Raw genomic sequence first — 26476 nt, forward strand, 5'->3', positions numbered from 1 at the left:
TGGCGCCCGCTCTCACCACCAGACCAGCACCAGTCGCCGCGGTAAATGAGCCGCCCTCCACTCAATCGGCATGGGAGCCGCGGTGGACCGGAGCAGAGGAGCTACTGAGTAAGGTAGGGAAAGGCTGCGCTGTTAATCAGCTGCACTGCAAGCTTTAAGCGGAACAGTAATGATTACTACAGCCTATGGGAAATTTCACTGTTAAAACAACCGTTTTGCATCACAGTTAACCAAATAAAACTTTTAAAATAATGCAAACGAACACAGAAGCAAAATAAAACGTGAGAGTCTCCAAGTATGCCCTTGTGCGCTTCTCTTTCAAATGGCGCCGGGATGCTGCCACCAACCCGGAATCCACGGAGGGGAAATTAATCCCTGACGTTTTATGGGAAGGAGCCTTGAGCAGCTGGACCGCTGCCTCAGGTCCCTGTGCTCTCGGACTCCTCCCAATATGGCGCCCGCTCTCACCACCAGACCAGCACCAGTCGCCGCGGTAAATGAGCCGCCCTCCACTCAATCGGCATGGGAGCCGCGGTGGACCGGAGCAGAGGAGCTACTGAGTAAGGTAGGGAAAGGCTGCGCTGTTAATCAGCTGCACTGCAAGCTTTAAGCGGAACAGTAATGATTACTACAGCCTATGGGAAATTTCACTGTTAAAACAACCGTTTTGCATCACAGTTAACCAAATAAAACTTTTAAAATAATGCAAACGAACACAGAAGCAAAATAAAACGTGAGAGTCTCCAAGTATGCCCTTGTGCGCTTCTCTTTCAAATGGCGCCGGGATGCTGCCACCAACCCGGAATCCACGGAGGGGAAATGAATCCCTGACGTTTTATGGGAAGGAGCCTTGAGCAGCTGGACCGCTGCCTCAGGTCCCTGTGCTCTCGGACTCCTCCCAATATGGCGCCCGCTCTCACCACCAGACCAGCACCAGTCGCCGCGGTAAATGAGCCGCCCTCCACTCAATCGGCATGGGAGCCGCGGTGGACCGGAGCAGAGGAGCTACTGAGTAAGGTAGGGAAAGGCTGCGCTGTTAATCAGCTGCACTGCAAGCTTTAAGCGGAACAGTAATGATTACTACAGCCTATGGGAAATTTCACTGTTAAAACAACCGTTTTGCATCACAGTTAACCAAATAAAACTTTTAAAATAATGCAAACTAACACAGAAGCAAAATAAAACGTGAGAGTCTCCAAGTATGCCCTTGTGCGCTTCTCTTTCAAATGGCGCCGGGATGCTGCCACCAACCCGGAATCCACGCAGTGTGTCTGCACTCTTTTCACATATGCCTGTCACTATACATTGCATTGAATGTTTAAAGCCAGGGGTGTTTGGCAATTCACCTACTATCAATACTGACTCACTAGGAAAGGCGGCTGATGTATCGAGGGTTTCTACCCATTCTCTGTGGGTAAATGTGATAGTACATATTGGGAAAGATTCTTATGAAGCCTACATTTTTCCTATCAGTGAAAGACTCAAACTTAGCCAAAAAATCAAATATGACTAAGTTATTTCCTGATTCACTACAGTATAAAATAAATAACCACCTAAAACATGCTTCCAACCCCCGTATCTTTAGACCAAAGACCACAAAACTGAAAAAAAGATGAAGAAACAATAATTTAGTGACATCCCTAAACAACAAAACTCAAGCAGAATAATGTTAGCCCAGTCTTTCTTACTACTACCTTATATAACAAAGTTAAATTGTATTGGCCCATTCAGGAAGAATAAAAATGATTCTTTACCTCTCCTTTTCCTTTCTTTGGCATTTAGTTTGTGGTTGAAATGAAATGAAATGTCAACTTATAGAGCGTGATTGTTGCCCTGGGGCGTCCAAGCGCTAGCGAACAGTAAGAAGTTGCTTTTAGAAAAAGAAGAATTAAAAAGGAGCATTGAACAAAAAGGTCTTAAGCTGTTTACGAAAGGTGGAAAGGTTTGAGTTGGACCTGAGTTGAAACGGGAGTGAATTCCACAGCTTGGCGGCGTTGTAGGTGAACATCCTGCCGCCAGCTCTTACCTTTTTTATTCTGGGGACTATAGCCTTACATGCCTGGCTAGAACGAAGAGTTCTGCTGGGTTGATACTGTGTTGCTTGGTCCCGAATAATAGCCGGTCCTGTGTCCCAGAAAGCTTGGTGGAATATACACATCGCCTTAAAGGCGATTCTTTGTCGTACTGGAAGCCAGTGCAGACTGATCAGACCAGGTTTGGCTGACTGCCTGCGTGGCAACTGAAGCACGGTGCGAGCCGCACAGTTTTGCACAATCGGGAGCTTGCGCAGTGTATATTCCGGGGCGCCAAGATAAAGGACGTTGTTAGAGTCCAAACGGGACTGGATCAATCCCTGAATGGCCACTTGCTTTGCCTCCACTGGCAGAAGAGGAAGAACTTTCTTCAACATCCTTAGGAGGCCAAAGCACGTAGCCGCAAGTTTTGTGGCCTGGGTGTTAAAAGAAAGAGTCTTGTCCAGCCAAACCCCAATGCTCTTTATATTGCCCTTGGGTATTGGGGGGGCACCAAGACATGAGGGCCACAAAGGGTTTACAAAAGTAGGGGTAGTGGGACCCAGGAGCATCAGCTCTGTTTTGTCCCTATTAACTGGATGCTAATGACAAGGGTAACTCGTCATGGAGTTTCCATTGATTTCAATGGAAAGTGTTTGTAAATCTTTCCAGGGCCTTAGCATCCAAGTGGTTACCCACTTGGATGCTAAGGCCCTGGAAAGATTTACAAACACTTTCCATTGAAATCAATGGAAACTTCATGACGAGTTACCCTTGTCATTAGCATCCAAGTGGTTAAGCTTAAGAAGAGAGGAAGTCATCCATCCCTTTACCTCCTCTAAGCATTTTGCCAGGCCACCTGGGGATGGCGAGGCCGGCTCCTGCGCCAAGGAGACCACTAGCTGAGTGTCGCCGCATAGGAGATGATCTTAAGCAGTTTTTTTTCAGTGTTTATATGTTTACACTGGTGAGGGCTATTTCCCTTCTGGTGGGGTTTTATCAGTTAATATAGGGTTACACCTAAAACTAGACAGCCTTTATGTAATAATAAGCTCCCTGCCTTAGGACTGTCAGGCCTGCATAGGGGTGACTCACAAATATCATATGCAGTGGTAGGGGACATGGCACTCAGGATGTTTTCACTTTTGTACAGTTTTGGGGAAGAGCTCTGGTACTGGGAACCTGGTTAGCAAGAACCCTGTGCACTTTCAGTAGAAATCACATAATGTACCAGGCAAAAAGTGGGGGTACCTTGTCAAAAAGGGGCACTTGCCTACAGCTGGCCTCTATAGTAGACGAAGGATTTGCCGTGGCCAGTCGCGCGCCCCCTGCCGCTGTTGGTACCGATAAACACGAGGGTTAAAGATCCTTTCAATTGAGGACTGGGCTTTGTCCAGCGAATTGAACGTGGTCACAAACATTCCAAGATCCTTGATGAAGGGATCGCGAAATCTCGTCCTGTACCACCTGTCAGGCCTCTGAGGTCGCCAGATTTCCCAGCTTGGGGTCAATTTTAATGAGAAGAGATCTGTGCCTCTCTGTAGAGATGCCCAGTTGGCATCGCCTACCAAATATTATGGCCCGCTTGGCCCTACCTGAAGCGCCTTTGGAGAAATCAATGTCTCTGCTGATTTGGCATCTTCTGCCATATCCAACATTTTTGTTAAGGGACCGGACACGTCGCAGGATGACGAGTCAACACCTTTTTCAGATCCATGATTTATTTATCCATTAAGTGGCCCTTCTGGCTCAATCTCTAGAGTGCAAGAAAATTAAGCGAACATTCACTTGAAAAACTGCGTGCACTACCAGTGTATGTTCTAAAATCTGAGTCAAATTTCAATGTAATTAACAATGTAAATCAACAAAATTAGTCAACGCTAATTCAAAAATGAAGCTTCAAACAAAGGTTAATTTGTTCAACAATTATTCTTATTGTATCATTTGAACAAATCAAATAGATTAAAGAAACTGCATAGCTTGCTTTTTTCTTTAGCCTTTACATAGATCAATTCATCCTAAATACATTATTGACATTCTGGCATTACAATGTTAATTAATCACAACTAGTTGAGGGAAGCCCAATGCATTTCGGGACCCTAAGTCCCTTTCTCAGGGACCACTGCAATACAAAAAATATATGTTCAAGTAAATGCTAAATACGTGTATTCAAAATGTCAAAACATTAGTTAGTGTGACAGCTACTTTGCTCTCCAGAGAGGTCCGGGGACATTCCACCCAAAGGTGCTTTCTGATTTCCTTGTCAAGGGTCTTATGTAGCCCTCTAGCTAAGTACGAGGCTACTTTGTCCCTCGGGAACGAGTCAGAGGAGCGAGGGTGCATCAGCTCCTCAGGGTCCAACATATCAGTTTCGACCCACCAGTGTCCTCTGTGGAAGGGCCTGGCCCTTTGGAAGGGTTGGTTGCTGGCCTCCAAGGCCATTCATGATCAGAATCCCTGTTGGAACCAGTATGTGAGCCATCCGAAGCCGGGGAGTGGGTTGTGATGTGAAATTGGGAATTACCAGGGGTGTCTGAAGTGGGTTGAGGAGTGCTTCACCCGAAAACGTTTTTTTTTAGCCTGGAAAATGCATCCAGGTTCACCCCTTTGTTTTGAGGGTGTATGCGCAGGTTCTCGGTGGGTGGCGCAGTGGGCAACCTTAGAGGTAGCAGGGGCCAAAGGCCTGTGATGGTCTTCCGTCGTTGGGAGGAGTTGTAGGCACTGCTGCGCCATTGCCATAAGCTTCTTCTCTAAGGGCGCCACCGCCTTAAGAATGGAGGCGTCTATGGCGTCACAGAATTCATATGTGACCAGGAAGCATCAGATTTCCTCCGCCTCTGTGTAGCAGTCATTGTACTCCTCCATGCTAGGTAAGTATAGGGGTATTCTGAGCAGGGGGGAGGCACAGGTGGTTAACCTGTAGATTTAACAGGGCTAATAATGTGTGCTGGGAGTACCCAGGTAGTGAAGCGCTACAATTAAGGCCAGCAGCCTTGGGAGCACATCAGGGTCCTAGGCCTGAGCAGAGACCGCCCCTGCAGTCCGGGAAGTGGGAGTTAATCACGGCGAACTTAATTACTGACCCCTAGGGGCGTCAGACCCCAGGCCGACATAGCCTCCGGACATAGAATCCAAATTTGTTTTGTGAATCGTTTTCCATTACATATGAGCAGTATTCTACTGGAGTACAGAACATCTCTACAAATGCCTGAAGTCTTTCTAATGGTTATTTCCCATCATATGTACCTTTACACACTCATTGGCAGAGGTCCCTAGGTGTTCAGCCCACAAGAAAAGAAATTTTGTAACTGTTTGTGGGGTGCTGTTCAAAATAAGTTAGCTGGAGGTGAAACAGCAGTCTGAATCCTCTCCCATGTCTGTGTGTACTGTCCTCCTCTCTGTGGAAGGTGGCCATCCCATCTCCACTCTGTGCAGTGCAATAAACAGGCTTCAGCCGTGACGGTCGATAAACCGTTTCCCTGAAGTCTAAAAGTTCATTTTAGTAGCTGGTTCTATTTTATTTTTCAAACGGAACAGGTGGGCAAGGGAAGGTTGGGCATTTTTTTTTCTCCAGAGTCTTATATAGCGCAAACTTGACCTGAACGTATCGGAGCGCTTTACATGAGCACCAGTTGCGTTAGGCGCGGGGAGATTGAGTGATCACTGGATGTTAAGCGTCATTGCCGAGACTCGAACCCAGTTCCCCAGATTGGAGGTCGACCGCCCTAGCCGTTAGGCCAACCCCTCTCCCTGTTTAAATACCCTCTTTGTATGTTTGTGTTACTGAAGTTCAGATTTAGGCATCACCTTCCCATCCTGTGTGTGGGTGTGGCTACAAAAGTCATGTAAGCTGGGAAATTATTTTACACAAAATGTTTCTATAAATTCTTTACGCATTTATTGCAAATGCATCAGCTTTATTATGTTTATTTACAGTAAAGCAGACATTACCTTTCTTGGATTCCCCAGTTGGAGTACCCTTTACTGGTGGAATTTACATGTTGTTAATTGTGTCACAGGCAAATATTAAACCTGGACCTTGCCCAATCTATTTGTTGACTATTGTAACTTTTCTTAAATGGTAAATTACTATGTTATGGTTGTGTTTTAGAATAATGTCACATTTGTCGCATGCATTCGGTCAATCTCGATCAGCGGGTACTTTAGAAAAGTAAATAAATAGTTGTCACTGTATTTGTCTCCTAAGAAAGCAGGAATTACCTTCAAAATGGACAATCGTTTGCCGAACCTGGTGAATCTCAACGAAGACCCGCAGCTTTCTGAGATGCTGCTTTACATGATAAAGGAAGGACAAACTACAGTTGGAAAATACAATCCAAGTTCAAACCATGACATACAACTATCTGGAGCCCTGATATCTGACGATCATTGGTAAGCCTTATGCTCGGAGGGATATTGTGTTGTCTCATTAATTTTGGCATAATAGGATTTATCTTTTGCTACGCATTATCATAGAACAGCAAAATAATAAAAACCCATGCTGGGAATACAAATCGAAATTCAATTTAGTGGAAAAACAATTAATCGAATTACAGATTAGTTGAAAATAGTAATAAAAAAACATAAAAGGTAAAACACGTATTTACTACTTATCTGCATAAGTTTTTTTTATAGGAAAAAAAGAGCATCTTTATATATGAAAGTAGAAAGGAGGAGGTAGAGAGACAATCGTAGAAATAAATTGGTTTCTAGTAAAGCTTTGACTAAACAGTTTAGATGCAGTGGTCCTCGGACTAGTAGTCTGTGAATTACTTTTTTTCTCCATAACATCATATACAACCACTTTGTCACTTCTTTGATGTTTCATTTTTTGCGGATGCTGGCAGAACTAGATCTTAACAACTGCTTTATCTCTGCAGTAAACTGATACAGATTGAGTAAAAGAAATCTGACGATGCTGCATGTCGATGTAGGATGCTGGCTTTCTGTATAGTGTACCAAAATAAGGTGCTCTGTGCAGAGATCCCTGGTATCCCTTATAATTATACAGGGGCTTGTTATAGCAATCCCAAACCGCTCTATTTGTGGTAGTGCGGTCGAGCAGCATTAGGCTTATCAGAGGGGAGTGTTAGGCATTTGTTGCACACAGAGAGTCCATATTTGAGACACACACTCAATAAGGAAATCCAACTCCAATATAGAAAAAAACAGATTTTTAAAATCAATTTAGACACCAAGATCTACGAGATTAGTTAAGTACTTTTTGAGTCAGCGATTTTTAGAAACACAGATAATACAACTGTCAGATTTAAGGCATGAGCCTCAAACGTGTTCATGTTATTCTATGGGAAAAACGTACACTGCATATGCATATGGGTACTTGTAATTGAGTTACAGGGTTGTTCTTCTGGACTTAAGGTAAGTAAGTGCCAAGGTCCTTAGAACCACCAGCAGTTTTGGTTTACCTGCCCTGGTGTGTCCAGGTGCAGAGGTGCTGGTTGAAGGGTTTACAGCTGAGGTCTATGGAGACAATCCGTAACCCAAAACATGCTGCATATGGGGCCATTGGAACCAGTCTGTTGGAATTCAAAGGGGGCTCAGTTTTTGAGGGTCTCTGGAGCTCAGACTCTGGCCACGGGGCTCTGGTGCAGAGATGTTTTTCCCAGCAGGTTGCTTGCTTTGGAGGCTCTCACTTAAGCCAATCTGGAGATGGGGACAAAACAGAACAGCAGGGCTTCTCTCGGTGCTGGCCTCTGTGATGCTGACATCCAGCTTGAGTAGGTCGGTCTTGGCAGTGTTGGTATCCGAGCTGGATACTGAATAAGATTTGGTTGCTGCAAAGGGTCCGGTACCCTGGGTATTGGTGCAGGGCAGTTCCTCTGGGTCCTGTCGTCTCCACACTTGGTGGGGAGACCGATCAAACCTCCTGGAGCACTTTGACCCCCTCCTGGGAGGCTGCTGTATCGGTGGACCCGGTGGTCAACAGATTGGTGAACCGGACATTGCTGTCAGCGGCTGTAGAGTAGTACTTCCGGACCCAACACTAGATGGCTGGCTTATGCAAAGCATGTGAATCTACACCTCTACATGTCAAGAACAGATGCATACTGGGTAAGTAGCATTTTCCTTACAGGCAGTCTGATCATGTCAGAGAGAGCATCCAAGCTTAAGTAAACAATATGCTGGAATTGGGTGTCATTGAAACTTCAGAGATCCACTGAGCCAGCCAAGTTGTCTTACTACCTGAACCTCACTCCAAGGGTGAAAAGAAATTAGGTTTTGTGTGGACTATAGAGGCCTCAATGCTGTGACCAAGACATATGCACATCCAATTCATTAGGCAGATGAGTTAATTGACAGGTTAGAGGACAGCCAAATATCCGAGTACCTTTGAACCTTTGATCTCATCTCAGGGTATTGGCAGATTTATCTAACCCTCGGAGCAAAAGAAACATCTGCATTTTCCACTACATAATGGTACTACCAGTTCACTGTGATGCCCTTTTCAGTTAAAGAATGCCCCTGCCACCTTCTAGAGGTTGATTAACAAAGTCCTTGCTGGGCTGGTATCCTATAGTGCAGTTTATCTAGATAATATAGCTGTCTATAGCTCCTCCGGCAGGATCACCTAATCCACCTCGTAAAGGTCTTTGAAGCTCTGAGAATGGCAGGCCTTACTATCAAGACAAGCACGTGCCAGATATGGCAGGGAAAGGTTGTATACCCAACCCAAAATCCAGACAATTCTGGACTGGGAAGCTCCAAAAACCAAGACCATTCCTTGGCTTGACAGGGTAATACAGGATGTTTGTGAAAGGTTATGGGTCCAAGTGACCCCCCCTCTCACAGAACATACATCAAAGACGATGCCAAAGAAAGTGAACTGGACTGTGAGCTGTCAAAAGCCTTTTGACACTGAATAAGTCAATCAATCAGAGTACTTGTAAAGCGTGCTACTTACCCGTGAAGGTCTCAAGGCACTGAGGGGAGGAGGGTGCTGCTGCTGCTCGATGATCCAGGTCTTGAGGAGTCTTCTGAAGGCAAATAGGTCTTGGGTCTTCCGTAGGTGGGTAGGGAGGGTGTTCCAGGTCTTGGCGGCGAGGTAGGAGAAGGATCTGCTGCCGGAGTTTGTTAGTTGGATGCGGGGGACAGGGGCGAGGCTGACGGAGCGGAGCTGGCGGGTGGGGGTGTAGAAGCTGAGTTTGCTGTTCAGTTAGGCTGGTCCGGCGTTGTGGAGTGCTTTGTGTGCGTGGGTGAGGAGCTTGTAGGCGATCCTCTTGTCGACGGGGAGCCAGTGTAGGGCTCTCAGGTGGGGGGTGATGTGGCTGCGGTGGGGGACGTTAACGATCAGTCGGGTGGAGGCGTTTTGGATGCGTTGTAGTCGTCGTAGGTGTTGGGCTGGGATTCCTGCGTAGAGTGTGTTGCCGTAGTCCAGTCTGCTGCTGACGAGGGCCTGTGTCACCGTTCTTCTTGTTTCGGTCGGGCTCCACTTGTAAATCCTGCGGAGCATGCGGAGGGTGTTGTAGCAGGAGGAGGAGATGGAGTTGACCTGTTTAGACATGGAGAGGGAAGAGTCGAGGATGAATCCTAGGTTGCGTGCATGGTCGGTGGGTGTTGGTGCTGTTCCCAGTGTGGTCGGCCACCAGGAGTCGTCCCAGGCTGAGGGGGTGGGTCCGAGGATGAGTACCTCCGTCTTGTCCTAGTTTAGCTTCAGACGGCTGTTCCTCCTCCAGTCGGCGACGGCCTTCATTCCCTCGTGGAGGTTGGTTTTGGTGGTGTGCGGGTCCTTGGTGAGGGAGAGGATGAGCTGGGTGTCGTCGGCGTAGGAGATGATGTTGAGGTTGTGTTGGCGGGCCACTTGTGCGAGGGGTGCCATCTAGACGTTGAACAGCGTCGGGCTGAGGGATGAGCCCTGGGGGACGCCGCAGATGATGTCGGTGGCTTCGGATCGTAAGGGCAGGAGGCGGATGCTCTGGGTTCTGCCGGAGAGGGAAGACGTGGTCCAGTCAACGGCCTTCTCTTGGATTCTGGCTTCTAGGAGGCGTGTCTTTAGAGTGAGATGGCAGACCTTGTCGAAGGCTGCTGACAGGAAGGACCAGGAGGATGAGGGCTGATGTTTCGCCGTTGTCAAGTTGGCGCCTGATGTCGTCTGTGGCGGGGATGAGGGCTGCCTCGGTGCTGTGGTTTCGTCTGAACCCGTACTGGGATGGGTCCAAGACATTGTTGTCTTCCAGGTGGCGGGCCAGTTGCATGTTGACGATTTTCTCGATGACCTTCGCCTGGAACGGGAGCAGGGAGATGGGCCGGAAGTTCTTGAGGTCCTTGGGGTCCGCCTTGGGCTTCTTGAGGAGGGTGTTGATTTCGGCGTGCTTCCAGCTTTCCGGGAATGTCGCTGTTTCGAAGGAGATGTTGATGACCTTCCGTAGTTGGGGTGCGATGGCTGTGTCTGCTTTGTTGAATACGTGGTTTGGGCATGGGTCTGACGGAGATCCTGAGTGGATGGAGTTCATGACCTTGCGTGTCTCGTTGACGTTGGACCAGGAGGTCAGGGGGTTGGCGCTTGCGGTGTTCACAGGGGTGGTGGGGGCGGTCGTGGTTTTGAAGCTGTCATGGATGTCAGCGATCTTGCAGTGGAAGAAGATAGCTAGTGAGTCGCACAGTTCTTGTGAGGGCGGTATGTCGTTGGTGTTGGCGCTGGGGTTGGAGAGTTCCTTTACGATGCTGAAGAGCTCTTTGCTGTCGTGTGCATTGTTATCCAGGCGGTCTTTGAAGGAGGATCTATTGGCTAATCTGATGAGGTGGTGATGTCTGCGGGCGGTGTCCTTGTGAGCTGCGTTGTTGTCCGGTGTGCGTTCGTGGAGCCATATCTTCTCCAGTTTCCGGCATGCGCGTTTGGATGTCTGAAGCTCGTCGGTGAACCAGGTGGCTCTCTTGCTGGCATGGTTGTTGGAGGGTTTCTTCAGCGGGGCGAGGGTGTTGGCGCAGTCGTCGATCCACTGTCTGACTTTGCGGGCGGCGGTTTCTGGATTGGTGGGGTCGGTGGGTGGGTTCTGGGCGAGGGTTGGTGATCAGCTGGTCTTCGGTGACTTTGCTCCAGCAGCGGCGAGGTAGCTGTTGGGTGCGGTGGTGCGTGGTTGGTTTAATGAAGGTGAAATGGATGCAGCGGTGGTCGGTCCAGTGGAGTTCGGTGGTGTGGTTAAAGGCGAAGTGGGTGCCTGTGGAGAAGACTGGGTCCAGCGTATGGTCGGCGGCATGGGTGGGTGTGGTGACGAGTTGTCTGAGGCCGAGGTTGGTGAGGTTGTCGATCAGGGTGGCGGAATTGGCATTGTTGATGTTCTTGAGGTGGAAGTTCATGTCCCCGAGGAGGATGTAGTCCGTGGAGGCCAGTGCATGGGTGCTGGCGAGGTCGGCGATGGAGTCGCTGAACTGAGCTCGGGTCTGGGGGGTCTGTAGATGAGTGTTCCTCTGAGGGTGGTGTTGGGGTCGGTGTGGATCTGGAAGTGCAGGTGTTTGGCGGTGTTGAGGGTGTAGTCTACGTGGGTGGCGACCTTGAGGGTAGAGTTGTGGACGATGGCTATTCCTCCTCCGATTCGGTTGGTGCGATCCCTGCGGGTGATCTTGTAGCCATCCGTGATGGCTATGGTGATGTCGGGCGCCGAGGAGTCGCTCCACCAGGTCTCAGTCAGGAAGGCCACGTCTGGGGCAGAGGTGTCGAGCAGATCCCAGAGTTCGACGGCGTGTTTGCATGCGGAGCGGGAGTTGAGGTGTAAGCAGCGGAGGTGCTTGGGTCCAGTCCTTGGAGGTTTGGTCGCTCTGTCGCAAGTGAAGCTGCAGGTGTGGCAGGAGAAAGGTCCGTGAGTCTGATTCAGGGTGGCCTGGAAGCAGGTGTGGTTTCGGCCGGCGTTGAGTGCGTAGAGGGTGCTGGCGTCGTAGCGGAGTCTGGTGTTGTGGCGTTTGCGGGTTCAAGGGGTTCTGGTGCTGGGCGCGGTCCAGGCGCGGACGGGCGCAGACGGGCTTGCCTTTGGCGCGCCAGCGGCGTGCCCGCTGCACGGCTTCCATAAGAGGGGGAGAGGGAGGGAGGAGCAGCTGGGAGGCGGGTGCGGGTGGCCAATGGGGAATCAGGGGGGCGGGGCCGCAGGGACGCAGCGGTGGGAGGAGTGGGAACGGCGGGAAAATGGCGCGAGAAGGCGGGCAGCAGTATCAGGCACAAAGCAGCTGGCAGCCGTGTGGTGGCGTGGGGCGCGACCTGCCTGCGAGCAGAGTCAGAGGTCGCCTCAGAAGGGTGCAATGTCCTCTGCCCCAGTCCAGCCCAGCAGTTCCTTGTACTGACAGATGCCTCTAAGCAATGGAAAAGTTCAGTCCTAACCCAAATAAACGACGAGGGACATGCCCAACCTGTTGCTTATATATGTAGGAGACTACTCCCCCAGACAGCAGTGTTGGAATGCCAAAGGGAGGGAAGCCTTTGCTGTGATCTGGGCCCTGCAGACGTTGAGACTATAACTGATTGCCACTAACTTCCTAGTTCAGACAGACCACAGGCTTCTTAGATAGTTACAACAGATGAAAGTTGAAAATCCCAAACTGCTAAGTTGGTCTATATCCCTACAGAGAATGGACTTTACAGTGGAACACAGATCTGGGAATTCCCATTTCAATGCAATCACCTTTCCAGGTTCTTCCACATAGTAGATGAAGACTCCCCAGGGGAAGGTTAGTTTCATTCTCCTTCATTTGGTGGAGGGGGGGGGGAGGAGAGTGGCATGTGATAAATTGCCTCTTTCGACATGGTTGGCCCCTGCATTTTGCCTGGTATTGATGTTGTTTTGATTGTAGTGCTCAGGGTCCCTGCCAATCAGGTCACCTGTGCCAGTGCTTCTTCTCTAAAAAATATTTTCCCAATTGGCCCATCAGGACCCCCTACCGACATCCTCCTCAGGGCCTGGTCCAAGCCCTGCCACTGCACCACTCCAGGGTACCACAGTTTCATCACCCAGTGCCCCACTCCGGAGAGCTTGGTGGTCTAAGCCTCCACTTTCAAGATTAACCTTGGCGTGTTCGCTTCAGCTCCAACAGTTAGGGAATTCAAGAGGCTAGAATTTTCTCTTCCCCCGCCTAGCATTGTGGTCGGTGACCACCGTGTGCCTTTTGGGCCCTTGCTCTCACACAGTCTGGGACTCAGTTGAGGAAGTGTTGCCCATGGTCTAAGAGGAGGCCCAAGCCATACTCTCTCAGGTAGTTTCTGACGAAAGGGGTGCAGCAAAGTTCGCCTTTCCCTGTGGTTTGGACACGATGGACTCGCTGGGCAGAGAATTATCTTCGCGATTCGCCCTTTGGCGCCACGCCTGGCTGAGGACCTCTGGCTTTTCCTGGGATTTCTAAGCATCGCTTATGGGCATACCCTTTGATGGCTCCTGTCTCTTTGAAGAGAAAACGGACTCGGCACTAGAGAGCTTTTAGGACTTCAGGGCCTCTGACAGGACTTTGAGTTTGAGTCTCTCTATGGACCCTCTCAACTCCCAGTAAGCCTATCGCTGCTTTTGTGGACATGAAAAGGGTTTCCAACCTCGTCAGCACCCTTCCAGCCACCAAGGCCAGCAAGCTTCCACACCTTTTTGTGGTTAAGGACGCGGTTCCCATAGACCATGTGGAACATGTAGCCAGAGTTCAGACCAGTCCACCACTTCCCCAGCAGCAGTTACCAAGCCCCTTTAGTTTTCCCTCCTACCATCGTGGGCATCCAGTGGAGGGCAGGATTCACCATCACCCGCTCAACTGGAGGTTAATACCATCAGGCCATTGAGCGCTACAATTTGTACAAAGGGACTACTCCCTTTCCTTTGTGGCTGCCCCTTCTACCTATGCCACCCACTTACAATTGGTTAATGGAGTACTCATTTTCCTTACTCCGCAAGGAAGTGTTGATTCTCTATGCCAAGGGAGCTAAAGAGGGGTGCCGGCATCAGAAGTAGGTCTTGGATGCACTTCCCGCTACTTTCTGGTCAGCAATCTCTCCGACATGGTCCAGATCTGGGAGAGAACTGTAAAAGACCTGCCATGGTGGCTGACAGACCACAAATGTATCATCAGCAGACCCCTCTCCCTTCCCCAGCCAGAATTGACTAGTGACAGATACGTCACTCCTGGGCTGGGGTAGGTGGAGGTCTGAGATCTCTGGTCTCTGGCGGATTCCAGGTTCCACATAAACTTGTTGAAGTTTCAGACGAGACGCTTGTTAGTTGCTTCCATTGCTCTCACCAGAGGCTTCCTGGTGGCTTACATCTGCCATCCGCCTCTTGGTTATCCTTGAAGTCTTTAGTGAAACACTATTGTCTCATAGCTCAAGCTTGCAGCATTGATGCATTGCCAGGGCTGTGCTACGCCGCATCCTTGGTTAATCAGCACCAAGCTCCCTGAAACTACTGGTTCGGAACTCTTTTATAAGTTGACGATTCTTCTGGAAGTAGTATCCACCAGATGAAAAAGAAACAATATTTCTGATGAATATAGTATCTTCCCAAAGCTACTTAAGTGCCCTCCGTCCTCGCCTGACACGTTTGTGTTATTGTTTTGTATGAACTCAAGGTCTACAATGGTACCATATGCTGTTTTTTTGCTGTCATAGCTTGCTCTGTTTCTCTTTGCATGGCTCAAAGGATTGCGGAAAAAGTACCAGGTACTGACACCAGCGCACACGTTCGGTCCCTGTATTTTCAGATGTTGTCACATCTGGGCAGATAGAGCTGTGGCTGTTGCCACATGGCAGCACCTGGCGACATTGAAGAGCCACTTCTGTGTTAAAGGTTTTTTGGATTCTCTGATGCCTGGAGGATAGTCCTGTGATGCAGATAAAGTATGTACCAAAAATATTTCTTCTGAAGGTAAGTTCATTTTTCTATAGGATGTATTAATATTTATGGTATGTATCGACTTAAACTGTTTTAAAAGACTGATGTAATCTAGTGTCACAGCCAATTCTTTTTTTCCCTTTTTTGGAATAATTCATATCGACAACATAATCTATGCACTCTCGATACAGGCATTTCGTGCTGTAATTCTTCTCTTCACTAAATTAGTTCTTCAGATAAATCCACAGTGACCACTGTTTTCCCTTTTCTGTAATCCTATCTGAATCATAGTTTTACAAAACCTAGCAGTGATTTTTGTGTTTGTAAGGTAGTAGTATTGTTATAGTGAGGTTTTCCTGTTATTTTAATTTTCGTTCATAAGAACTGATGGAATGGAGCTAAAATAAAAAGGAGAGGAAAATAAATGCTTCCCCGCTATTGACATTGGATTTTGTCTAAAGTTAATTAAATTGCTGAACCATTTAACACCAATTTTCTGTACATTTAGCATACTTTTCGGTCGACTGGTGTTTTTTGGTTCAGCTGTATTAACTTCTAATTTTTTTAAACATGTTTCCACTATTTTCATCTACGTGTAGCATTGATCTACAGCATAAAAACATGCCTCAAAATTAATTTATTTTTAAAACTAAATATATTTCCAAAATGAGCATTCTTTTAGAAATTAACTTCCTTATTAAAAATATCAATATTGGGGGGCGTGGCTAGCCAACATGGCCGCACACTGAGCGAGCTCTGTGAGTAACGAGCCTCCCTCAAGCAATCCGTTCAATCATCCGCACGCCTGGCACTTCCTGAACGGTGTGACCTGAAGCGCCGACCGATCCGGTGCACCCGGCTGTTTGCGGCGACTCTCTGCGAGCCTCCCTCGCGGGGATACGCCGTGTGCACCTGCGGGGCCTACTCGGAGGTTGGAACCGGGGACTCGAGTGCAGAGTACCCCGGCGACGTACCGCCGCCGCAGAAAACGCTGTCTCCTGCACCCAAGCGGCACACCGGGTGAAGCGCCCATCCTACCTGCTGCGCTCAAGCTCCCCCACACCAGGCGGCCACCGGCAATCACCGACGCGCTGCGCAGAGAGAGACGACACGGCCAGATCCGGGCGCTGGAGTACGACACTGGCGCCGCAGCGGACATCCATTCATCGGCGTAAGGTGCTGACAGGGGCGAAAAGGGGGAAAAAAGACTGTTCACTCCAGGATTACACAGGGCATAACCCGATGTGAAGGAATACCCACTACCAGCCCCAACAAGCCGGTGATTGCAAGAAGGGAGTGTGGGTCCCCAGCAACGGCGGCAAAGATCGTTTAACACTGCCTGCCCACGAAGATCCCGGTGACAAAGGCCTGGCGGCCGGCTACGGTAAGCGCAGAACTATTGACGCCATTTCCCAGCTACGGTGGCCTCCTCCGCGCTATTTACTACACTGCGGGCTGTGAAAGGCTGCGACAGAGGACAGGGCGGGAAAGCGCCGACACACAGACGGAGAGATATCTCACTGGCTCCCCCCCCTGCGCACCGGCCACCGGAGACGCAGCGCCACGCGACCAGGGCAGAAGACCCGCGGTTGACACGTACTGCCGACCACTGAGGCCGCCTACACCGGTTAACGAACGGCTCCTCCCTGGTGGGTGGCCACAGAAGAAGTAACCCACGCAGAAGGTGGCAAGAAACGCGGCTAAAGCCAACCTACACACCACACCAGCCGAGATGAGTGGCAGGGGGACCAGAGGCCATCAAACCTCAAAACTCGACAAATTTGCCTACCAAAAGGACCCACCGGACACGGCGAAGGGGGACCTGGCCCGGACGCCGCCGCACCCGGCGGGGGACGCAACTGCTGCGGACCGAGTCACCCTACATGACGTCATGGCGGCCCTGAAGACGATGCAGGCGTCAATCGGGTCGATCTCTACAGAGGTATCACTGATTAGAGCTGATTTCGCCAAAATGTCTGACCGCATACTAGAGGTCGAAAAAACGACTACCGACCTTGTGGGAGACACGTCGGATCTGCAGCGAAGAGTCCAGAGGCTGGAAGATGATAACCTCGTGCTCAGGGCGAAGCTGGACGACCAAGAAGGCCACTCAAGACGCAATAATAGCCGCCTGATTGGTGTGCCGGAATCTGTACGCGGGCCGGCCCTGGACCTCTACGTGGAGGACCTTATCTATAAACAGTTGCAACCCAAAGGTCTGTCAAACTATTTTTCAGTGGAACGCGCTCATCGCGTGCCTGGGGGTCAGCCGAAACCCGGGGCCGCACCTCTCCCCATACTGGCTCGCATCTTCAATTTTAGAGACCGCGACGCGATCTTACAAGCAGCTCGCACTAAACCACCGATCAAAATTGAGAATACAGAGATCCACATCTATCCAGACTACACGGCGGCTGTGGCCCAACAAAGACGTGACTTTACAGAGGTGAAGAAAGAACTACGCGCCCGAGAACTTAAGTACTCGATGATATTTCCTGCGAAACTGCGTTTTGAGGCTGAAGATAAAGTATGGTTTTTTGATACGCCACGGGCAACCCAGGAATGGCTGGAGGGATGGAGACCGGCAAAGGGACCTAAGCACCGCGAAAGACAGCGACATCGCGAGAACGGAAGCCCACGGATGCAGGACGAAGCGGAACGTGGACAAGATGATGAACTATAGACACTGCGAATTGGATAAGTCTCTTGAAACCGCTGCTTCTCAACAATTGCCCACTCCTCCCGACCGAAGATAAGACTTCCTAGACATGCGAGGGGGAGATGGGACAGAGTGACAGCAACTGCGGCTGGAGGTTGATGGTAAGACGATGGTCGCATGCGGTTGACTCCATGCAGGTAGGACATCTAGTTAAGAAAGGCACTGCATAGTCACTCCTAGAGGGGGGGGCTCGACAACGGACACAGAAGTCTCACCCCCAGGAACAATGTTCAACAGTTGGGACTATAAGCACTCTGCTCAGTTGGGGAGGTGGAAGGTTCATTGTCCGCCGGGCAGGGAGGCAGGGTGTGGGGGTCGGGGTTCACAACGTTTTGAGTTTCCTTTGTTATAGTTTTAGTTTTTTGTTACTGCAAGGTTTAGCTTTTCCTGAGCACACACCATATCCACTAGAATTCCATGACACGGACACACGCCCCGGACGGAGGCTACCGCACAAGAGCGAATGTCCATGGTGGGGTCGTCCTGGATCATATCAGGTCTTCCCATCGCGGCGGGCCTTAGGAGGTCCTTTCACAATAGCCGACGACCAGGTCTCAGACCTGGTCATGGCCCAGTTGGAGCAGATATGCCCTTTTTATGGAGAGTATGGCTGATCCGGACACTTTGACAACTGACCCACAATTACAAACATTAGTGTCCCCCCCACTGACGGTTATCTCGTGGAACGTAAACGGACTGGGGAATAAAATTAAGAGGGGATTAGTTTTACATTATTTGGAGAGGAAGGCGCCCACTCTGGCCCTGCTGCAGGAAACGCACTTAGTAGGGACTGCCTGCAAAGCGCTTAATCGGTGGGGCTTCAATATGGTCGCCCATGCAGAATTCTCCTCCGGCTCCCGCGGAGTGGGCATTCTCGTTCACAAAAGCGCCCCTTTTCTCATTAAACACACTTGGACTGATGACAGGGGACGCTTCGCAGCAGTTAATGGTCAATGGGAGGGCAAACCCTACAATATCCTGTCAATATATATCCCCCCAGCACTACACCAGGACACTCTCCAGGACCTGGGGAAACTAATGCTTGAACTCCCTGAAGGGGAACTAATCATGGGGGGCGATTTCAATACAGTCTTAGACACTGCGGTTGACCGACCCGCCGCGAGAGCCCACTAGACCCCATCACCTATTTAAAGATTTTCTAGAGGCCCTGGGACTGGTGGACATGTGGAGACTGAAACATCCCTATGACCGCCAATACACCTTCCACTCGGGAGCACACAATAGTCTCTCCAGGATTGACTACATGCTGACTCAGACAGTCCCCCCGGAGAGGGTGTCTGTCATAGAGCACCTCCCCCAGGGGATCTCGGACCATTCCCCCATACAGTTTAGTTACACAGTGCAGGCCTCTAGACGGCAGAGAATATTCCCGATCTATCCGGGATATTTAAAAAATAGACCGATTCTGAAGGCCATTACGACCTCCTCGTCTCACTACTTTGCCGAAAACACTGACTCGGTGGTCTCCCCCTCCACCCTTTGGGAGGCATACAAATCGGTGATTAGAGGGCAGGCCATCTCCTCGATCACTAACCACAAGAGAGAACAGAGGGCAACCATAGGGCCCTTAGAAACAGCCTTACATACTGCTGAAAGGGCACACGCCTCAGACGCCACAGATGACACAACCCACATTCTTGAGCTGGCGAAGCACGAATACAGGGCGTACGCAGAAGCTATGACCAAAACGAGACTGACTGACACATTGCACAGAGTATACGAACTGGGGGATAAAACTGGGAGAATGCTCGCTTGGCTTGAACGGAAGGACAGGACGAATCGGTGGATTGCAACAATGGAACTCCCAGACGGCACGCACACGACCTCTCCCGCAAAGATAGTGGAAGTACTAGCTACCCACTATGAAACGGTATATGCCGCGCGTAGTGAGGTAACAGAGGAGGACGGCATGACATTCCTCCGGGACATTCCCATGACCACATTAGCTCCAGAGGACATACAGGCACTAGAGACGGACTTGACAGGGGAGGAATTGGGGAAGGCCCTAGCAGCACTGCACACCGGAAAGGCCCTAGGTCCAAACGGGCTACCAGTTGAACTTTATAAAACACTGTCTCAGCAGCTCACTCCACACATGCTTGCCATGTATAATGAATGTATGGTAAAGGGTACACTCACACCGGACCAGAGACTAGCTACCATTATCTCGGTGCACAAACTGGGCAAACCTCCTGACCAACCGTCCTCCTACAGACCAATCTCCCTGATGAATGTTGATACAAAAGTCCTTGCGAAGATCCTAGCCCTCCGCCTACAACCCCACCTCACGAATTTAGTTCACCCGGACCAATCCGGCTTCATGCCGGGAAGAAACACATCCCTTAACCTGAGGCGTATTCACGGGGTCATGCACCGTATCCCTCTACTGCGGGAGGATGCAGCCGTTCTCTCTCTCGACGCGAAAATGGCATTTGACCTTGTAGAGTGGCCATTCCTCTTCGCTGTGTTAAGAAAACTGGGGTTTGGTCCAAGGTTCTGTGGATGGGTCAGACTCCTGTACACTGGCCCCCAGGCTCAGGTGGTTGCAAACGGCCATACGTCGCGTATAATAACGTTGGGGCGTGGAACAAGACAGGGATGCCCGCTCTCCCCACTCCTTTTTGCGCTACTCCTAGAGCCACTAGCGGTGAAAATCCGGCTGGACACTCAAATCAGGGGGATAGCCTGGGAGACGGGTTGGGAGGACCGCATTTCCTTGTATGCGGACGACGTCTTAATCTACCTGACATCCCCTTCCGCATCCCTGGCCGTCCTGCTGGACATACTCAACGCCTATGGTGAGGTGTCGGGCTACACCATTAATTGGACAAAATCATTGCTATTTGTCCTACGGGGTGACCCACCAGTACTACCCCCAGACTGCACGATACAAACGGTCACCAGAGGGTTCAAGTACCTAGGAATCTACATAACACCTCAAGAATCCATTTTAATGGCAGAAAATCTGCAGACACCTCTACTGAGGCTGAAAGCGGATGTTTCCCATTGGCGATCTCTACCGCTGACACTACTGGGGAGGGCTGCGCTCTTTAAGATGTTGGCACTCCCCAGATTCCTATACATTCTACAGAACACGCCGTTCCCGGTCCCACTGCAGTACTTCAAATCTATAGATGCGGAGGTCTCCACGCTCCTGTGGGACGGAAAACCACCCCGAATCTCGCACTCCAAACTGTCCCGTTCTTGGTATGATGGGGGTATCGCCCTGCCAAACACGAAACTATACTACTGGGCAGCACAGTTGATGATAGTAAACCGGTGGCTACATGCCCCACAACAGGACTCAGCCTTTCGTCTTGACAGGGAGGTACTGCCCCTGGATCAATTAATGAAGGCGCTATATTCCAACAAAAGACGTCACACACTGACAGGCCCAACAGCCCACACGGTCAAAATATGGCATGCAGCGCAGAGGGCACTAGGATGGGACGGTGTGCTTACACTAGCCACACCCCTGTGGGACACGCGCCGTCTCGGTACACTAGCGAACACTAAGGGCTTCCGCCAATGGGACCTTATTGGCTTTTCTAAGATAGGTGATCTGTGGAACAGGGGGGCGGTTATCTCTTTCCCCGCCCTTCAAGAGCAATACGGAATGGCAGACACAGAGAAATATAGATATATGCAAATTGCGCACGCACTACAGAGCGCCATCCCGACAGGTACGACACTTGCAGAATCATCCCTCCTAGAAGACAGACTCCTTACGGACCAGATAGACAAGAAAGCAATATCGCTTACTTACCAGAAACTGATCAACAATCTCCCGGATCCTACAGTAGTGCTTCGTAGCAAATGGGAGGTAGAACTGGGGGACATCGAGGACGAAGACTGGTTACATGCCCTAGCATCGGCCAGGGAGGCCTCCATACCGTCACGGCTTAAGCTGATACAACTGAAAATAGTGCACAGAGTTTACTATTCCCGTACACTTCTACATAAATTGGGCCGTTAACAAGACCCAAATTGCATGCGCGGATGTGGCTCCCCTGGCACATTCTATCATATATTATGGGACTGTCCAAAGATAGAGAGATACTGGGACCACATACTATCAGAAATCTCCGAGGCAGCAGGGGTGGAACTGCAGAGTGAACCTAGATGTTGTTTGTTAAATATGTGGTCGCCAACTGTTATGAACCGAGGTTTGCAGACGTGGGCTACACTGGGTCTAGCACTGGCGAAACGCAATATCGCTCGAAAGTGGGGCTCTGGAGTGGTTCCATCACGTGCGCAATGGGAAAAGGACATGGACACAGCTATGGTTGCTGAAAGGGCTGTATATGTACATAGGGGTTGCCCCAAGAAATGGTCCAAGATCTGGGGAAAGTGGAACGAACATCGAGGACAGATATGTGATCCTCCACCGGAGCTGTCGGATCCAGAAACTAGTCCATAAGGGGATGGAAGTAGAAGCAGCTTATTATGAATGTGTAGGATTTATGTTGTTCTAGAGGGGAGGGAGGGGATGTACTCCCGCACGGATGGGGTCTAAAACTGAGACATATATAACGTAAGAACTGATGGGAGGGCAGGACCAGCCAGGAATGAATGCTCTAATCTCGTATGGAAATCGCGAGGACCCAAATAATATACGTATATACGATGATAGTCATGATTGATGTACTAACAATGTATTGAGAAGTTCAGACACGACCTAATGTATAACTGATCAATTACTTCTAAATGTATTTGGTGATGTGTAATTTGATGAAAAGCTAAATAAAAAGTTTTAAAAAAAAATCAAAAAAAAAATCAATATTTTTAAACAACAATATATATATATATATTTTTTAACCTGAGCAGTGTTGTTCGATGTATTATTCCAGTGCCAGTTGCCTGACCACTTAAACGACCGTTCCAGGTCCGTTATTTCATTGGTCTGGTACCTGTGGTATCATTCATTTGGAACGTTTGTTCATTATCATTATGCTGCCCTCATCAAACAGCCGAAAATAATGAAGTCAGCGCTGTATGGTTCCTATACAGTTGTAATTTAGCAATATGTCCACCATGACATTTCATGTGCTCCTTAACAGATACTTATCATGGTATCACTGATAAGTGTTCCACAGGGAAAAGTTGGATCGCAGACTGATCTGCTTTCACCAGATCCACCTAAACAATATCATCAATGTGTAAATTTATAATTATACTATTTCTGTTACGACTAGTCATTTTTTTTTTTACATTTATCACAAAACACTGAACAATCGTCAAAAAAACTTGTTTTTTACATTGTACGGTACTCTGTTTATTTTTTTACCTTTTGCAAATAGTTAGTTCATTATATATTGAACAACACATGTCAGCAATTGTAACTTCTTTTTCCAATAGTGTTATCAACAATTCTGATGGTTCTGTGAGTATTACTCCAGTGGGAGAGGCCAAGACATACGTGAATGGAAAACATATTCTAGAGTTGACCGAACTTCATCATGTAAGTTGATTACTCAGTCTGAAAATTCTTTGTTTGTCACAAAGCCATAAAAGGGATACATAAAAACATGATACAGTTCATATTTAAACAATGAATAATAACTTTATTAAAAAATTAAATCTGAAAAGAAATATGCAATAATACAATATCTGGTCATACAGTCCATAAATCCAATTATTATTCCACTAGACTTCTTAACCCTACTGAAACCTCTATAAATTCATGTACCAGAACGCAAACCGGCTCAGTAGATAGTAATTGTAAATGAGAAAATGCCACTCTGCACTGTCTTATGTTAAGCATTTTTAAGAGGACGACTGAAAACAACATCCTAGGTCTCTCATATAGCTTACAAAAAAAGAAAAGATGCAAAGTTGATTGGATGGATGACTAATCACGCGTGCAGGATACAAGATCTGAATGCACAGCTGATGCACAATATTGAACTAGAATTGTGTGAGATAAAACCTATGCTGCACATTGGATACAGTTCTCAGGTAGGGTTCCATATAATCAGAGGTCAAGAGCATTTGATAAACTCTCACCATTTTTTGCCATCTCCGAGTACTCTCTAGAAGAATAACTTGGAGTTGAAAGAGATTTCTGACAAACTCAATAGTAGACGTACTGATACAGTTTGGATTGCGAAAAGATTCTCGTTTACCTAACCAGATTGGTAAACTGCTCTTTAACATAATATATCCATGTATCTGAAGGATCCAATTGTGCCTGAAGCAGTGGCAGGCTAAACAGCGGTTAAAGGTAGTCTAATTATTCCTCAAAATAGAAACCCTAAGCAAGAAAGGGCATAACTAAACATCTTCCAAATAGGTTACACTCAATTCAGAATGTAAATGTAAGAGAAATAGCATGGACCGCTAACATCCGTTTTAAAAAATACATTCTCAACTTTCTGGATGCAGGATGAATCCAAGAAACTCCAAATACCCGCCATAAGAAACTACAGAAATGCTTCCAGCTTTATAAATATTGAGCAAAGCTTCTTGGGGCATATAGCCAAACTTTATTGAGAATCGAAAAGTTGCTTCATTTGACTGCTCGAATTGAACCCTCCTCACCTTCAAAATATGACACTAGTTGCAATCGGTGTCAAAAGGAACACCAAAAAACATGAATGCAGGTACTCGTACAAGCGTAACACCTTTTGAATGTGTGTGGTCACACCCTTGTACTCTTAAGTCTGCATGCTTATAACAAAGATCTTGAAGAGATTAGTCATTAAATGTAGCCTATCCATAAATAGATTGATTGGGTCTAATAACTTTTGTCGCCCATTAGCTGTTCTTGCCATGAGCACGGAATCATCTGTATAGAGCAGAACAGGAATCTGTTCCCCAGTTGTGGTGTATGGGCCCCAGTCTCCTCCAGAGAGCTTGCCAGATCATGAGTGTAGGAAACTGGCTCTTTATATGATATATCAAAATGAGATATATCATGTAAAGAGTGCAGAGGTCCCCTTATGAGTGGACACAGGGCTTGCTATGGCAATCCCAAGGGGCTCTGCTAGGGCGCAGTGTGGTCGAGCAGCCTTAGGCTTAACAGAGGAGTGCAAGACATCTGAAAATGCACATAAAGGTCAATAAATGAGACACACGACTCAAGAAGAAGATCCACACCAATTTATAGAAAATAGCAAGTAGCCTTCTACAGAAGTTAAGGTGAGTGGTAGGCAAGGTCCAAGGCAGCAGAGCACCACTAGCGGCACTTGGACGGCCAGGTGCAAGGGTGTAAAACAGGATTGCTTGCCCAATGGTATTCTATAGGGAACTGTTGCAGTGAAAAGAGGCTGCAGACTTTGACTGGGGGACCAGTTGGGCTGCACCAGCAGGGGGGGTCAGGCCTCACAATGTTCAGGTACGAGGGGACACCTTTGGTTCTCTTCTCATTGGCCCATGGGCGACGGGTGCAGGGGTGTCTTTGAATGTCAGGATTTTCTTACCTCAGCAGCCACAGTAGAGGGTGCCTACGTGCAGAGGCTGCAGGTGATGTCCGAGGGTTCACAAGGGGTGAGACCACAATGGACTCGAGTCTGGAAGGCTGTGGGACCTCGATGGCACGATTGGCCCACTTCAACTCTGGATTGGAGTGACCGGTGCAGTGGTGGCATCAGGTGTCAGGTTTTGATGGTTAAGGAGTCCTCAGAGGCCTTTCTTTGGAGTTTCTGCAGGATGCAGGGAACAGTTCCGCTGTTCCACAGGAGGTTTTAGTCCTTTATTGAAGCTGCAGAACTAGACAGCTTTGGCGCAGCTTTGATGGAGAACTGCAGACTGTCCGGCAGGGCTGTCCTCCCAGGTTTCGGAGGCACAACAGCTGCAGGACTAGACATCTTTGGCGCAGTTTTGATGGAGAACAGCAGACTGCCCGGCAGGACTGGGGCCAAGTCAGTTAATCTCTTCAGTCTTCTACGGCTCTTCAGGGTCTGTTTCTCTGGTGCCATGGGCTCCCCTAAATACTGAATTGAGGGGTGTTAGGGAACTGTAGGTTAGTAGCCAATGGGCTACTGACCCTTGGGGTCACTACGCCCTATGTGACCCCTTCCTGTGGGAAGTGGACATAACCCTGTTCCAGAATTTCTAAATATGCCATCACAAAGATGTCCACCACAGTTTAGCCCGACTTAGGGGTGAAACTAGCCTAGGGGTGGCACGTCTACCTGACTAACTAATTGTACCGCCTGTCAATGTGCCAAAGTGGCTTCCTCTTCTGTGAGGGAAGACAGATTTGCATGTCAGAGGCAGCAGCTCTTTGAAGCTTGCTGGCCTAGGAAGGCTAATCAGCTGTTCATCCTGTAGGAGTGTGTGTGTGACACCCCCTTCCTGGACAGTCTTTTGTTCTGTGTCTCCTGAGAGCAGAGGGCTCTCACCCTAGGAGGTCAGAACAGTGTCTTGGGATGCGGACTGGCAGAAACCATGAGGGAGCACACCGGAGGCTGGTGGGTTTTTAGGGGGCACCTCAAAGGTGCCCTCTGGGTGCATGTATTGGTAAATCCAACACTGGAATCATTGTGGGTTTATCAATATGAGATGTTTGATACCAAACATCCCTATCTTCAGTGAAGCCATCATGTTGCTGGGGAACTTGTTTTCACCAGTGTCCAGCACATGATTTAAAATGGCTTCCCAGGTCACTGTACTGGCAGTAATGCGACTGACCAGCATAGGAGCATATTTGCTCATTCAGGTATGCCCTCACATGTAAAATTCAGTACCCTACCTTAGGGCTGTCAGGCCTGCTGTAGGGGTGACTTTCAAATATTACATGCAGTGTTAGTCGGGCATGACTGACAGGGATGTGTGACAGGTGGTGTTTTCACTTTTGCAGCGTGAATCTTTATGGATTCACTATGCTGTGCATATTCCGCCATCTGGTGGTTGGGTCCGGAATCGTAGTCTTTTTTTTTTTTTTTTGTACCCCAGGTGGGTGTCGACGTCCC

At 48.7% G+C, this 26476-nt stretch overlaps 1 protein-coding gene across 1 annotated transcript in view; it reads left to right on the forward strand.

The window, feature by feature from the left end:
* The window catches only part of KIF14 (kinesin family member 14), a 606238-nt gene that overhangs the window by 177686 nt on the left and 402076 nt on the right, over positions 1-26476 (forward strand). The window contains exons 14-15 of the mRNA XM_078641003.1: positions 6220-6404; positions 22920-23022. Of these exons, the coding sequence (XP_078497129.1) occupies positions 6220-6404; positions 22920-23022 (288 nt within the window). The remainder of the gene's footprint in view (positions 1-6219; positions 6405-22919; positions 23023-26476) is intronic.

Source organism: Lissotriton helveticus, chromosome 1_1 (genome assembly GCF_964261635.1).
Source record: "Lissotriton helveticus chromosome 1_1, aLisHel1.1, whole genome shotgun sequence".
In the NCBI taxonomy this organism is placed as follows: domain Eukaryota; kingdom Metazoa; phylum Chordata; class Amphibia; order Caudata; family Salamandridae; genus Lissotriton; species Lissotriton helveticus.